Source organism: Mchenga conophoros, linkage group LG14 (assembly GCF_057382185.1).
Source record: "Mchenga conophoros isolate Kocher_MC1m ecotype Shallow Benthic linkage group LG14, M_conophoros_male_GT1.1, whole genome shotgun sequence".
Taxonomy (NCBI): Eukaryota; Metazoa; Chordata; class Actinopteri; order Cichliformes; family Cichlidae; genus Mchenga; species Mchenga conophoros.
The window spans coordinates 103307-120064 of record NC_140539.1 but is presented as its reverse complement, the minus strand read 5'-3'; the positions used below and the strand labels follow the sequence as shown (position 1 = coordinate 120064).

General features: G+C 42.7%; 1 protein-coding gene across 1 annotated transcript in view; it reads right to left on the bottom strand.

Moving 5' to 3' along the window:
• Window positions 1-5557: 5557 nt before the first annotated feature.
• LOC146559025 (chloride channel protein 2-like) overlaps window positions 5558-16758 on the bottom strand; it is a 29671-nt gene continuing 18470 nt past the window's right edge. The window contains exon 5 of the mRNA XM_085245188.1: window positions 5558-5733. Within this exon, the coding sequence (XP_085101314.1) occupies window positions 5558-5733 (176 nt within the window). The remainder of the gene's footprint in view (window positions 5734-16758) is intronic.

The window sequence follows — 16758 nt, the reverse complement described above, 5'->3', positions numbered from 1 at the left end:
CCCACTTTTCCTCATTTGCTCTTTCACCTTATTCCCCACATCTGCTGCCCAGACAATGGGAACAAGTTACAGATGGGATTTCTAATTTAAGGTGCCCACTCAAAGCGTTATCACAATAGCGGCTTTGTCAGTGAGCTAGGTTTAACTCACACCTACTACCTTTACACCAATTCTTGACACACTAGCTGAGATACTGGGCTCTTATCTGGACTTCAGGTGTCATAAACGTAACAGGACAAAGGTGGCTGATCATTTGCACAGCAGTGCTACGCTGTTAAATTAATAATTGAAATGTTATGGAAACACAGACGCAGTTCCATTACCTCAAATCTATAAAACTAGACATCCTTATGTTAGCTGAGTTTTCTTTAGCTTTTCATATAAGAGACAGCTAAAAAAAAAACAACTCACAAGGAAAAATTTTCCCTTGTGTATGTATTGAACAATTACATATACTGTGCTGATGAAAGGGTGTTAGACAGAACTAATCCATCAAACATGATTCAAACCCCAAAATCAGCTCCCTGGTAAAAATGTACAAACTGAGAAATATAGATCATATTATTATCCAAACTCATTTGTATTTGCTTTGCTTTTTTAAACAAATTTGTGGCATTCATCTTTTTCTATCCAAGCTGGATTTTTCAGATTTTTGAATGAAACAAACAGATCTGACCAATCAGACCACTGCATTTAGGAACAAGCGCACTCACAGCATTGAATATCCAAATATTAAAATAACACAATTAGACGCTGTTCCGGTTCAATCGACTCTCTGAAATGATTACTCGGTCTCCTCAGATGTGGTCCCAACTCTGCCAGCAAGAGCTCAAACTGTCCCACTGACTTCCCAATATGTGTACAAAAGCAGTCGGGATACAGTTTCAACTCCTGGATCAAACAATAAAATTCTCCCTGCTGCTGCTTGCGAGAATCGTTTTTTTCCTTTTCTTTTGTAGAAACATCAGTACCAGCTCATCATTGCTTGACGTCAATTCAATTTTTTTCGTAGTGCATTTTCGTAGGACAAATGTTTCGAAAAAATTCAGTTCTTGGTGTGTACGTTATAAAACAAGCTTGCATCCAAAAAGTTTGGAATTTCAATTTTTTGAAAAGTAGCAATTTTTTGGTGTGTAAAGGTCTTTAGGGGGCAGGATGTCCATTGACAGGAGAATGTGTATAATCATCCCATAAAGAATTTTTTGTTCTGCTAATACAAACCTAACAACTGCACTATGTAGCTTTGCTTTTATAAACAAATAAAAATAAAATCTAAATCTTAAATACCATATCAGTATTCTTCCTTGCAAACACACACACACACACGCAAACTACATTTGCCTGTACCTGTCGCTCTCCCAGAAGGCACCATTGGGAACAAGGGAGCGTGGGAGAGCCGTCGGCTGTGACTGACACCCGGTAATTAATCCTGGGAGAAAGAATGGCAGGGGGAGACGGGAGCTCATGCTCGCACAACCTTCATACAACGTTAGCTCAACATGGCCTCAAAATTCACGCTCCTTATGGGAGGTATCCAGGGGGACACTTGGAAAGTTTCTCCTAAAGAAAGTTGGTGATTTCTTTTCCCTCCCTTTCTGTTCGTTTATGGCCTAGCAATTTGCTCAGAGCATTACTTCTTTATTTCCTGCTGCTCTTTCACTTCCATACTCCCCCCCCTCCCCACCTTAATCTGTGTTTCTCATTTTTACTCCACTCCCATTCTCCATCTTTCCCCACAGCAAGCTCCCACCCTCTCCACCCCTATCTCTGTCTGTCTGTCTCTTTCTATCAGTAATTGTTAGCCTAGTGCAGCGCAGGACCAAGTTAAAGAGCCGGGCTAAATTGGCCAGAGCTACGACCCTGCTATTACCATCCGGCTGGGATTCATTCAATGCCCCCCTTGAGTCCTCCACAGTCTGCGTTCATTCCTTACTCCGTACCTCCTTCCTCCACAAAACCACCGCTAAGAAAACTGGGGAAAAATCTGAAAAACACATCAAGGGCCAACAGAAACCCCAAAATGGAGAACAACCCCTCCTTATAACCTGAACACAAGCAGAGCAAGCAGCTCCCACGGGTGTCTGTCACTGGTCCTCATTACTGCTTTGTGTGTGGGTGTATTTATACCCACTCACATGGGTATTTTACCTAGTTTTAATATTGTACACTAAATTGTGTTCGGTGATATCTTCTACCTGATTACTTTATTAAAAAAAAAAAAGAAGTGTATGCGTGTATGGATTTCAGTGCTCCAGCTGCAGAGCAAGATCATTTCTATAGAGGTGGCCAGGCTGAGACTATTAGACACTATTACATAGACTGGGGTGGTACAGAAACTGAGGTCCAAATAACCAATTTTTTGGTCACTTTGATCTCTTTTGTCATTTACTTATGAAGGCATGAGTGCTACATATCTCTATATATTATTATGTAATATAAAGTCCTTAAATAATTATTCTTGTTTACGGCTGTAAAGCCTGAAGCATGAAATAATTGCCAGAAAATTCTGGCAATTAGGGTGGCCATAGTAGTGGCCAGTGCCCCCCCTCTGGCAAAACCTTGGTTGCACCCCTGCTGAGAACATAAAAATCTTTCCTAAAAATGAAAACAAAAGTAACCACAGCTAAAACCTGTATCCCAACTATGAAAAAGACTAGAGCTCAAGGTTGATGGAACAAAAAAAAGAAAGAAAAATGAAACCCCAGAATTCTCAAAAAAATAGTTATAGTACATAAAATCTCCTAAGATGACTATCTGACTAGTAACCAACGTTTCCATTCACATGCAGCGTGCATTAATGGCTGGCCAAAAGAACATCCCAATGAAAAAGGTGCGGGCACTGAGAGCTAGAATACAGCTGGAGTCGTGCAAATGATGAAACTACAACATCCAGTTTTAATCATAATGTTACTTTGCTAGACTGCAAACTAAGAGAGAGGAAAAGTGTTTTCAATAACCCATACACGCGCACACACGCGCACACACACACAAAGACATGCTCCCCAATTACCAGAGATGCTGGCTCGTTCCCAGCCTGACCTTCAGCAAAGCAAACTGGGAAATGAATTTAAGAGGCTTTTTTTCTTCATCTGCTCTGTTCGTGACTCTGAGTGGGTTTTTAGAGAAACAGAGAGAGGGAGAGAGTGAAAACAAAATGTGGATGAGTAGGGATGTAAGAGTGACAGCTGTAATTACAGAGCTCTAACATGTGGATGAGATGTGCAAAAAACAAAAAAAGAAATGTACGGGGAAGGAAAACAGCAGTCGACAGACAGGGTGAGAGTTCAAAGATCAAATGTTGACCGGCTGACGAGGCAGGGCAAAGGTCGCTGAGAGAGTCGGGCTAATGTTCAGTTCCTAACCGCCAAGTTAGGAATGTAGCTGGAATGACAAAGCAGGGTCCTATAAAATCAGTCGAGTAATGAGCTTCGACAGCTGTTACTTGCAGCCGCCGTTGTGAAATGCCGTACTGACTAACGAGACAATGGGGATGACCTCCCTGCTCGTCCATTAAAAGACGGCTAGTAATCCAGTTTATATGAGATGTTGCTGAACAGTGAGGCAGGAGGGTGGATTAGCAGTCTGTTACTTTCATTTATGAATACTTGGGGATTTATCAATATTTGCACTGCAATTGAAAAACAATTCAAATCAGGTGTAAGTGTATTAAAGAATAAACAGCAGGGAATCCTGTTTTTTGTTTTTTTTCAAAAATATGTTTTGCAGCACAGATTCTTTGTTTTTGAACTATCTTGTTTTTTTCAGTGATTCATAATCAGCAGCACTGCACTTATTTTTCTTCTTCTTGTTTTCAACTTTAATTTCTATTACAGGAAGCTGAACGCCCAGGTGGAGATTGTTTGCTGAAAACATTACATGTCCTTATGCAGCATGAAAAGCATCCAAGCAGAATTCCTGCTAGAATATCAAGCTCTCAAACAGCCTACAGCACAAGATTTAAAACATTTATTTATTTTGCCTCAGGCCTTTATGCATCAAGCTCATTGCCAAAAAAAAAAGAAACAAAATTCCGATTTTTTTTAATGCCAATTTCTCATGTAACGTATATACACACTGTAGGTGTTATTATGTTTTTTGCAAGTAATTTATCCTCACTACGAAAAAAAATTAAGTCGACATGCGAGCCGATTATTTGAAACCTCGGTCATGTTTAATGAGCATCCACCATTATAACAGTACGTGTACTTCAGAAAAAGAGGAAATGCATAATAGGTCCCCTTTAATGGAGTTTTTTGTTAAAGCTCTACATTGTTGTCTGTCCTTCAAATAAAATACCCATTTCACTCCTTTCTATTGCCACTTTATGTGACACATCCAGCCACTGCATAAAAGCTTTTGTACTCGCTGCTCTGAGTAAATACTTTCCTACTTTCATGTTTAATAACAGTTGGAAAATACGTGTAAACTCTGTAGTACTTTGTAGCAAAGTCGAACATTTCCAATTTTACAAATTGCTCACAGTGGTGTATTGCTTTGGATCCTGTATAGATACTATGCTAGAGGGAAATAATTAGGGCTGGGGGGGGTACTTCATCCACTCTGATTCAGTGAGCTGATTTGCTGAGTGATGACTCCTCAGGAACTTGACAGAAAGGCGAGCCAACTATGAGCTAAGCACCTTAACAGATGTTTTCGTTGTTAAAATTACTTCATGACACTAAAATTACTCATTCATAACACAAACGGCTCTCAAACGAATGTATCAATCTTATTATTTTCCCGTAAGATGGGAGTGCAGGGATTCGGGTGTTATGTGGCTTTTCCTGTTCTCTCCGTGTTTGTGTGCATTTCTGCCACTATGAACTCCCAGTTCTGTGACTCAGAGTGGGAACGAGGTCTAAAAAAAGGCAAGAGGTATCATTAGGCAGCAGGATTGTTGGCAATATTTGTTATCACAGACGTGGTGAGTTAGTGGGGTAGGCTTGGAAGGACCAGATTCACTAGCAGTTCACTCATACAACCGGAAGGAGGAAAGTGAAGACACACACAGATGAATTTACCACTGAACACCTTCCTCTAGCTTGATTCATTGCTGTCTTCTAGCTTTCTTCCCTTTATCCCCCTGGTCCCCATTGCTTTATTTTACATATGTCTTGCCCTTGTTTTCCTTTTTCATCACCTCCCCCAAACAGTTTCATTCCTGTTCACCGTCTGGAAGACTGAATCTGGGATGCAGCGGTTTTTACCCTCATTAGTTCTATGTCACTGTGACCGATGACTAAGTACCACCTGAGATCAAAAGACGCCTATTAAACCAACATGCGCCTTTTTTATGTTTGCACAATTTGCATGATTATCTGTCAGTGTGTGTATACGTGTACGTGTACATGTGTGTGTGGGTGTGAGGGCCTGGCAATGCATGTTTTAGAATCAATGCCCGTGTTTCGGTGGAGGCGGTCTATCTCAGTGTGTGTGTCGGGGTTCCTTTCCAAAACAGTGTTTGGTTACAGCTATCTTTGGCTGTTTAGAAAATCACTGCAAACCACAGCCTGTCACGGCCTACTGGTAACATAACTGCGTGCTGTGTATCGTTATGCTACATGTGGGTGTACTTACGGGTGCAGGGCATGGATGCCGGGTCCGTTTCGGAGCGGAAGTATCCCTTGTCGCAGGCACAGGAGGTGGAGCCTTCTCTGACAGAGTAACTGTGAAGAGGACACTTGGAACAGGCGCCATCGGTGGCCAGAGCACGGTAGTAACCAATCTTACAAGCTGAAAGATAGCAAAAACACAGAGAGGAAGTCGGGTTAGGGTTGCAAATCTGGACAATATGAAATACATGTTTATGACTCAAATGCTTTTGTACTAGAGGGGAAAGTTCTGGAAGAAGCTGGGAGGCTGTAGTTCCCAAGCAGCCCACTAATAAATTAGTGGTGGTTTTAGCTGTATGCTTCTGTCCTTCGACACAGCATTTGCAGCTAAAATTCATTGGAATGTCATTGAAGGGTTTTTGCTCACAAATCAAAGTATGGAACAAAAATTTAGATCTGATTATATAGATTAAGATTAAAAGTCAGCGAAACACCAAAGTTATTACAACAGTCCACAAAATCTTTATCCACTGTATGGACTGCAATGGACCAATTACACTGCAGCAAATGCTATGGCAAGACATCCAATAGTTACTGAGATATTTTAGTCCAAACCAAAGAGGGTGAACACAGCAGAAACACCCACAGTTAATATATGCAGTCGCCTGGGGTTTGTACTCTCTGCAAACTGGAAACAAATGTGGAGAATCTGAAGGCAGTGGTCACGATTTTTAGAACTGGAAGGTTTCTGGTTGTGTAGCTACTTTGTAGTTTTTGATCACACTTGAAAAGGCTTTGGATGAATAATGAAATGCTGACTTTAACTAATTTAATTACGTGCCACTTTTCCATGTAATTTTGTTACATAAGTACAGTGTAAAATTTTAACTAACATCTAATGGAATCTAGTCAAATGAAATGGCCTTGATTTGTCTACACCAAGCACATCTTCCTTAGTGATTAATTATTTGATTTTAGATATTAGTTGGAATTTACTCAAAATTATTGCATCACATTTATTGAGGATGAAGAATCTTTTTTTTTAGTGTGTGTGCCAAAAAGGAATTGAATTTGCTGAAATGCAATCTTAAAAGCATCAGCAACATCTCTCTGTGTAGCTTTTTAAATATTATGTCAGATTTACATATATATTCATAAACGACGAATGGACTATTAGATATCACTTGGATACATTTAAAGCCCATAGAAATCGCCTCTTGTTCCCAAAGGCTAAATCAGTAGACTCGCCAGCGTGTCCCTCAACACTAGTTTCAGTAATAAGGATTATTACCTACTGACTGAACTTGAAATTTACCTGTATTTTATCCCTGAAGAGAAGAAGAGAGCAGTGTGGGCTTGACCAATTCCCCCCAATTAGCAACAGAGAACAACATGTTGCAGAGAGGCCCCTGTTCCTTTCACCAGTCCCCCCCCTTCCTCTCTCTCTTTGTCTTCGTTTTTCTACTTCAGCGCTTTCTCTCTTTTCACCTTTCTCACCAGCCTGCGTTCCATTACCAGAAACAACAGAACTGGAGGAAAGGGTGCTATTTCCTCTGACCAAAAAAAAGGAGAAGATCAAATAACTACCTCTTGTCTCTCTCACAAATTTAGGCTATGCTCTGTTGGCAAGATGTGGAGCTGCAATGAAACCAGAGCCGATGGCATTTCAGACCATTTAACAAACAAATGCCACCACACTTGGCACACCGGGAGCTCTGTCACTCTCACAAGGCTGTGAGCCCGGGCCTAACACACACACAGACACACACCTCACAGCCTGAAATGGTAACCTAAGTGACACTTTTCCTACTTTTGGCGACATTGCTCGCCTTTCCTTTGAGTGACAGTTTGATTGGAGGGCTCGTCTTTCAAGGAGTTTCTCCTTCCTCTATCCATTTCTGTAATGGTCGGAGAAACCTAGCAGGGTTACGTTTCAGCCCCTGAGCGCTGAACCAGAAAGACGAGGACAATAGAACAATTCTCCGAAAGGTGCGGCGCAGACAGTCGCAACACCGATTGGACCGAATAACCTGTCAGTCAGTGAGGCAGCCGTGTGCTTGGCAGTGGGTCAACAAATGGTATGGAGGCCAGAGGGCTGTGGTTTGGGTTTTGTTAGAATGAAATACTTGAGTGTCTGTCTATATTGTTATGGTGTTAAAAAAAAGAACTCCAATGAAGACAGATGGGTAAACTCATACCCAATATAAGTCAGATAATTACACACTCACAGTCTGCAGGGGTAAAGCAATCTCCCCTTTTCTTCAAAAGCTCACGCACAACCCGGATCTCAAAGTACGTTTTGAAAGGCATATGGATTTCAACACCACAGTCATAAATACATCAAGAAAACCTGCATATAGTCGAATAAACAAACTTTTGCATGAGTTACCCACACCAGAAATCAAATCAGAGCCTGTCCACGTTCACCGCACCAAGAGGGAAGCCGGGTCTTCCAACAAAAACACATATTCCGCCACCCGGCTGACACACTTGCACACACAAACAGCAGAGGAAATCCACAAACCCTCTAAAATACTGGGAAATCCCTGTCTTGGAGGCGCAATAAAGTCAGGCTATTTAGCCTGCAGACTCTCCTCCCTAGCTGCTGGATTAGCATAGCGTGGCGTTAACAGAGCCAAAGCTAGCTGCTACCTGCTGAGCCATTCTTTGCCCAGTCCCATTCCCTCAATCAGCTCTAAATCCCTGTCGCTTTGCTCGCTAGCACTAAGCTAAGGGCCTCATTGACTGTAGCCCGCAGGGGTGCATGAAGCCTCCATTTCTTTTTCTTCACAGTAGCAAAAAAAAAAAAGTGAGGAGATTAGTAAGGGGGTACTTTGTCTTATCTCCCTGTCTCTAAAGGAATCTTTCAGCGCCCGGTGTCATCATTAGAAACAGGAGGACACTAGGGTTTGTGGGTTTTGTTCGAGAGGTTGTGACCGCTTCAGTCGACAAAACACAAAGTCAGGGTTTGTACATGTGCGCTGACCAGGAAAGTGTCCGGAGCTGAGAGCGGGGTCAAGCAGCTGTTTGAGAAGGTGCCCCCCACCCAACCCCCGAATCCTAAAAGCTGGTGGGAGAGTTAATTGAGTCCCATGCTTCACAGCCTTTGGGTCTGAGCCTCTTAAAAGTCTAAAGACAGTCTAAGAGCAGCCTACCTCAAACTGTGCACGGTTGATGAGGTTTTTTTTTTTTTTTTTGCCCGTCAATTATTAAGCTGTCCCAAGCTGACCCTCACAGGCTGTCCCAGAATTCTTTGCAGAACTCCAAATCCCCCCGTTTTGCCATAGACAGGCTCTGGCATCTTCATCTGTGGTTTGAAACTCAGGATTTCAGAACTTGTGTTTGAAAATGTGATGTCAACATATCAGGGCTTGTTTATAGCAGCGACTGCCCTGCAAAGGGAATAACTGGAAGAAAAGAGAGGTTGATATCCAAGTAAAGCTGGGGGAATTTGCTTCCTATTAGGAGCCTTCGTGTGTGTGTGTGAGAGGAAAGAGACCACAATAGTGGGTGGTCCAAGAGACCGTGGCTTCAGAGAGGAATCTCCCTTAAGACTTGCTGGATTTATCACTGTCCGGACCAGCCGTGGCAAACCTATACAGACGCAAATAGAGGCGCACAGGAACACATGTGTATTGAGTTTTAATGGGATCTGAGCTGAGACGCCCTCGTCATATCCTCTCATGCAGCCCTCAAAAGTCTAACCCAATTTTTTCCCCCCACACCATCTTTTTTATACGTCTCTTTTTTCGCTCCCGATGCTCTCTAACTCTTTTTTTCCTTAATTTGTTTTACTCTTTCTGTCTCCCGCTCTCAGAGGCTTTCTCTCAGCAAGCCTCCTTTCAGAGACAGAGAGGGGTTTGTCAGGTGCCAAATCCCTGAGCTGAGAGATCAAAGACAGACAAAGAGACTGGTGACTTACTGTTCTATTCTAGAAAGGCAAAAATGGAATCCCTCATAGACCGGGACATCACATTCTTCCCTTTTCTACCCCAGCAGCTCTTTCACTCATTCAATCCTCCTCTCTAGCTTTAGTCTTTTTCCCTCTTTGTCACTCCTTCCCCTGCCCCATCCCTGTTGTCTCTGAACTAAAGTCCGTTTGGAGAAAAGGAGACTGGAGTGAGTTGCAAGAGTTAATGAGTAGTTTTGTCTGTGCAGTCGGGGACTCTGCTGGCTGATTTAGTTTAATGGAGAGGGGGGGAAATGGGACCATCGATGCGTCCATCTGTAAAAAATAGGAGCACAGAAAAAGCTAACGATACAATGATAGCTACCCACAGGCGAGCCAACTACAAAAAAACACAGCTAAGTTTTCCTCCGAGTGGCAGCAACCCACACACCAGGCTTTGAACAGCGATAGATGCCGCCAAATAAATCCACATCTACCCACACACCCACCTACTGCAGCCCACCTTGAGTGACCCGCATGCTAAGCTGATAGGCAAGCTATTCTGCAGCCTACACAACAAAGTAACCAATACACTAGGGAATGAAAGCATGAGAGCGAACTTGCACTACAATAAGCATCCGAAAACCCCGGGAATGTAACACCCAGCGCACGGCGCACAATAACCAGGCCTGCCCAGGCAGAACAATTGCCTCTCTTGTAATCAAAAAAGGGAGAATTAAGTTCAAACTGCTGCCTTTCCCCCCGCTTTCAAAGCCGTGCTTTATCTTCTATAGGTGATGAAAACTCGGTCACTCTTTTTAGTCATAACAGACAGTGAGCGCTCTTCAGAGGAGCGGTCGGAGGCATCCTCACAAAGCCGCTCTTTCAAAAAACCAAGCGATCAGCTTTCAGGACCTGAGGGCAAGGAGAGTCTCGCCTTCTCCTGCACCTTGAGGAGCCAACGATCTCTATTCAAACTGCCTTTCTGCCTTATCCCCCTGCCTTTGTGTGTTTTCAATCTCTTTTTTTACCCTCTCTGTGGAAGGCAAGTTGCTCAGGTGAGACTCCTGCTAAAAAAGATTACGATTCCAATAATGTTTCTCTTTATCCCCTAGCTATGGAATATACACTCACAAGCTGAACGTATATTCCCCACACGAACATGAATGTATAAAACAAAATAGCCTCCATATCGACACACCCTGAGCCAGTGGCATATTATCGGGGCTAACTAGCTGCTGACCGTTAGCGTCTGTCACTGGGACAGCAGGAGAGTGGAGCAGGTTAACTCATTAATTCTGTCACTCTGGTTATTAATTACCTCCAGCCCTGACAGCGACGCAGAGCCACACGGCCAGCGAAACACATCAGCGTGATGGATGAGGGACACACGGCCACCGAAACTGATCACCATGATTGATGACATACACTCGACACACATCTTGACCTTGACCTGGCAGGGGAAAAGGTCCTATATTAGCTGTAGCATCCTTTAAGATGCAAAAGTGAAAAAGTCTGGGAGCGACATCTGGGCCGACATCCTCACTGGTGTTAATGAAGGCTTCAAACAAAAGCCATCGAGGCTAACAACGTTAATAAGACCCAAGCCAACCTTGCTGACAATCACCGATGCTTCGCTACCGGCGGCCGGTGCCAGCAAGCGCGAGGGTTGCCAGCAGTTTGTCTGTCGAAGGCCAGATGATTTATAACTGTATTTTCAGCCACACCAATCCATCACCCGAGAACCACCCAAGACGCTGCCCTAATTAAAATGTCTGTACCTGACATATAGGAGCACCGGCCAATGAACCAGATGAGCAAAGCGTGTTGTAAAAAAGGAGAATTATAACAAAAGAAGGCTCCGAGAACCGAGGTTACGCCCGTAAAACAAACTGTTCCCTCGTGCTGATGCCTTGGCCTTTCATCCAAATTCAACATCAGATCTGAAATGTTCTAACCTGCAGCGTTTCCACAAGTCAGTACTGAATTTTTGCAGACACTGTAAAAGACCTTTGACAGCACTGTTCACCCAAATATAGACTATACCGCAGACTGGATATGAAATATGGACGCAGCCACAGTGACGCCACCTATTGGTTTTGGACTCCGCAAAACCAGTGAAGCCTTGGTGAGTTTGGTTTTTTTGGAGCCAAAAGCGATGAAATTTGGAGCACATGGAGTGCTCAGTTACCAATTCCTGCTAGCTTTTGTCTGCTAATCAGTGCTAAATAACAGACTAATAAAATACGATTAAGTTTATTAGAACTGAAGCACAAACCACTTGGATGGTCGTGTACCACACTGTACCACACAGGTTAGGCCTAGCAACCAACAGCAGCTCACTGTGTGCATATGTCAGACAGGAAGGGTTTTCGTAGCATTTAACTGAATGAGGTATCCATCAGTTAACCCGATGTATAGTGGATATGAACGAAGAAACTAAACCAGTTGTGAACAGAGGTACTTTTGAAGCCAAGCTCAAGTGGTGACATGTTGTCTTCATTTTTCATCCCAAGGGGTTGCTGCTCAAATAATACAAGAGACTAACGAACAGTTTCCTGCTTCATTATGAAGCCGTTTTTGCTAAGAGCACAGTGTGGTGCCATATTGTAAAAAGAAATTGCAATATTGTTCTGAGGACTTCCTGTAGACCAAGGTCTCGGCGTTCTTATTGACACGTAGGCCCCAACTTCCTCCCTAATTCCTCTAAGTTCACCTTAAGAAGGAATATTAGTACAATGGTCATATCGCAGAAATCTAAAGTATTCCACCCAGCCAACTTCACAACATACAATACAATTGCTTAAAGAATGAGAGTCCTGAAAGTAAATGTAAGGAAAAGAATGAGGCACTTCAAAAAAAAAAAAAAGACTTCAAGAGAGGAGGGTAGAGAGCAGAAATTGTTAGGACTTTGAAACGAATGGAGAAGAGCTACAGCAACAGGATGGAAAGATGAGGAAGAGGTGCAGGCAAACAGATCCATCTTTGTCTGGTGAAACACTATTTGACTTGGCTGCGTTAGGTGGGAGCCACTCAGATTCCACATTTGCGCCCATGCCAGGTCGGCAAGGGTGGCACCACCCAAAGCCGGGCATCGTGCCAACTGACTAAGGACCTTTTGTGACCTGAGATTCACACAGCAGGTGGGTAATGGGCTATAATTCAAGGCAAACAAGACAAGTGAAACATACACAAACAGAGGCATGCAAACTTCTGTGCACCTGCAGACCCTCAGGTATGAACACAAAAGCCCTTCAAACGTCCTCTGGACTATGCAGATTCACTTTGCAGAGCCATGCATGCATGCAAATACACACAAAGATGCACATATCAGCTGAACAGGCTTTGTGTAAGGAGGTTAAGCACAGGCAGCACAGCAGGGACCAGGGGAGGTAAACAAACACAATCATGGCATTGTCTTGGTCCAATTTCCTCAGGTTCTCTGGGGGGGTTAGTGTCTCATGTTGGATATGTGTGTGTCTGCATGTGTGTGTGTTTAGCATACTTTCCTGACATTGTTTACAATGAAAAGAGCCGCATTTCAATTCAGTTATGACAAAAAAAATAAATAATAGGTAGATAGGTGTGGGAGGTGGGGTGGTATGCTAATGTTGTTGTGTGAGGGGACACTCGCAGGGGCGCACACGCTGCTAAACAATTGGGGGAGTTTAACTATTCTGCTCGCGGTGAGTCAAGGAGAATGAGGCAGGAAAGGGGAGTATGTGTGAGGAGAACACACACTAAGAATAGGTGAAGAGGAAGTGATAGGGAAGCGGTCTCAATGGGGCCTCGTAGCCAATTCTGTAAACAAGTGTAAACCACTTGTGACATTGCAGTACAAATACACAACAAATCACTGCACAGACTCAAGGTGACACATGCTCAATGCACAGCTTGTTCACTCGCATATCCATTTTTTCTTGCACAGTGCATAATACGTCACACATACGTTCTGAAACTGGGAAATACATCAACATCACGAGCTTTCTGCGCAAAATGGGAGAAAATATCACGACAGCTAAACAAAGGACAATCTAGCTATGCGTCAGCTGAATATATACATCACACACTACGAAGCGAACTTGGTAAGATTAATGCAAGTAACAAACAAAAAATGTGCCTTTGTGATTAATGCATGTGTATGATGATGTTGCTATTTCTCTTGCAGGGTAGCACTGACTGCTTGCTGCTGATTACCACTGAGGCTGGGAAGCACGATTAACAAAAGCTAAACTAAAAACTAAAACTAGATGTGAAAAAATCATTTTTGTTAGTTAGCTGGTTATTTAAAATAATAAGAAAAATTTGACTTTCACCAAAACAGGAAAACTAACTGAAACAATTTTGTGAATTAAAAAAAAATTATTAAAATAAAATGAAAGCATAGAGAAAATATCCTGAGTTCTAGTGTTTGCTACTTTCCCAAAAAAATAAGTCAATATTAAAAGCCGCCTGCTGAGGCCTTTATGGTGGTGTTTATTGAGACTTTGGATTACTATAAGACTGTGAATCTGCTATTTTCAAAAGGTTCAGTGTTTTTATTCTAATACCTGGAATCATTTTCCTAAATCTTGCCTCTGACACATGCCCTCCCATACATTATTAATTAATAAAGACTAAAGCTAAGACTGAAACTAATAAAAACTAAACTAAAACTAAACATTTTCAAACAATAAACCAAAAAAAACAACAACCCCAAAATACTCTGGTAACTCACTGAAACTAGCCTAAATTAAAAGCAAAAAGTCAAAATGAAACAACCAAAAACTAATTACAAAATACAAAACTATGACAACTTCTTGGTAGTAGTGTGGCCCATGACACATAAGAAAACACCAACATATAGAAAAAAGGTTGCAAAAGCACAAAATAAATAATAAACAAAAGAAAAAGAAAAAAACAGAAGTGTTTCTGGGGACACATTAATGTGACAGACCAGCTGTGACAGAAGCGACAGAGACCAAAACATGTGACGAACTGCTGGAGGATTCACCGGCGCTGTGAGGGAGATGTAAGGTAATGTGTTTTTTAATTGCATCATTCATCTAATACTGTAGTTACATGTTTGCTATTAACCTTTTCCTGTTAGCTTCTTACATTCTGGTTGGTTTGTCACCCTAAAAACACTTTTGTTGTGTTGGGTCAACTTTCGTGTGTTTTTTTCTATTTCTGTTGTTCTGTTGCAGAAAGAAGAGCCTCAATAATTATTAAAAGGTGCTTCAAGATCTAGATATGAGTAGTTTTTAACTAACATAATAATCTCTAAATGTTCCTTCTATCTGCAAACTCGGCGTGGAACCAGCTGCAAAAGAAACTAACTCTAAGCAGCTGGTCTCAATAAATAAATTTAAGGTGATGTGGATTTGGATGAGCACTGTTTGTTTTATGTATGTGTGTAAGACTAATATGTTCTTGTGGGTGTTGTTCTGGAACCACTGTTCACTCTCATGTCCATTTTTGCTGGGAAACTCAAACATCTTATGTCCAGATTAAACAAAGCGTAAATTAAATTAATTAAAGTTTTTTTTCCAAAAAAGCCCATAAATCCGCCCTCTCTGGCCTGGTTGACACAGGTGTGTGACCTCAGGTGGAAACATTGCAGCTGGAAAATTGTTCAAATATGATGTAATTGCTACATTTCTGCAGATAGCTCAAAGCAAAAATAAACCTTAACCTCCATCACATGTATTCTGATATCCAGATAAACATGAAAGCAGAATGGCTAAACCACTGCCTGTAGCTGTGGATTTTCAACATTAATTTCAGTTGTCTTTTCAAACGGAACACATGGTTTATTTAATCTTTAGTTACAGCGGAAGAAAAAGGGCTCCGACTTACACTTGGATCATTAAAAACGACTCCACAGTGACAAATTCACCACGTAAAATATTTACACCGAGCTTACATGTAAGTTTAGATGACTCCACCACGACCCCGTCGTAAATCAAACACGCTCCACCACACGCACACGGGACGTACAGTTTGTCAAATGAAAGTGCGCGCACATCTGTCAGCGCTTAAGCTCACACATGCAAAAACTTAAATTGCTTCGTTGTCTGCGGTCTCGGGGGCGAGTTTAACATCAACCTTGACGGTTTCTCAGAAGCAGCTCGGTGCAGAGGTTGCAAAGGGTCGACTTATGGGTGAAAAAGGGAGGTATTTTTAGGTTGTTTGTTTAGGTAATCTACTTGTAGCTCCCAGACGACAGGCTGTCTGGGGCCTCAAAACACCTTCTATTGTGCATGTGTGTGCACATGAGGTGTGTGTGTAGCCCTGGGAATGCTGCGCTGCCATTGTGTCTCTGCACTGGGGGACACGTTTTTGATGCTCTGGATGTGTGTGTGTGTGAGTGCACACATACACACACACACACACACAGGTTACATAAAAACTGTCCCGGGTCACTGGCTCTTCAACAGCTCATGTCAGCCCAGTGACGGCCTGCTGGTCTCCACCGCGACTGTCCCTGCCCTGCCCTTTGACCTCACCTGGTGTCACTCAGGCCTCATCAGACCACTTTCCCCCTCTCTCTGTCTCTCTCTCCTCTTGAAACAGAAACGAGGTCACTGCCATCATAGAAATGACACCTCCCATCCTGAGCCTCCCCCCAGTTTGAAACTGTGTTGACTCCTGCTCATGCTGCATGCCTTGACATGATGTGTGTACACTCCTAAGCTGGCAGCGTATATGTGTGTCCAACAGCTGGATGCATACGCTACCTTGCCTAACCCCCAGAATAGTTAAACCTAGCCTTGTGGGCAGAGTGGAGAGGGTGTGTGTGGGGTGAAGGGCGTGCAGGGTTTGTAACAGGAGCCTCGGGTTAATGGCTGCTGCTCTGACAAGGTTACTCTGCTAATGTGTTTTAGCCTTTAGCTTTGATGTGACAGCAGACACACATGCACAAGGATGATATTGGAGGGGGCAAACAAAGGGATATGAGGTAAAATGCACAGCGTGCTTTGAAGTAAGTGTGTGGGCACCACCGCGGTCGAGTTTCTGTGTCGTGTTTTTCACATTCCTCTAACTCTTTACATTCTTCCAACACAAGCATATCTACAGCTCTCTCTGCCTTTCCTTATCTCTTCTTATCGTTGCGATTTATCACCTCTTAAGTTGACGTTCTGCACTTATCAGCTTTGCTGATTGTGAAAGCAAAGAAAAGCGCTCATAACTTCCTTTATTCTCCCGCTTAATGCCGTCAATAATCAAGCTCCAACCTCCAGGCCTGAAAAGTAAAGCCAAGAAGAGTAAAGCCAAAACCTGCAATTCCTAATGTGGCCACTTGAGGCTGAACCAATGCCCATAGATGCCAATGGA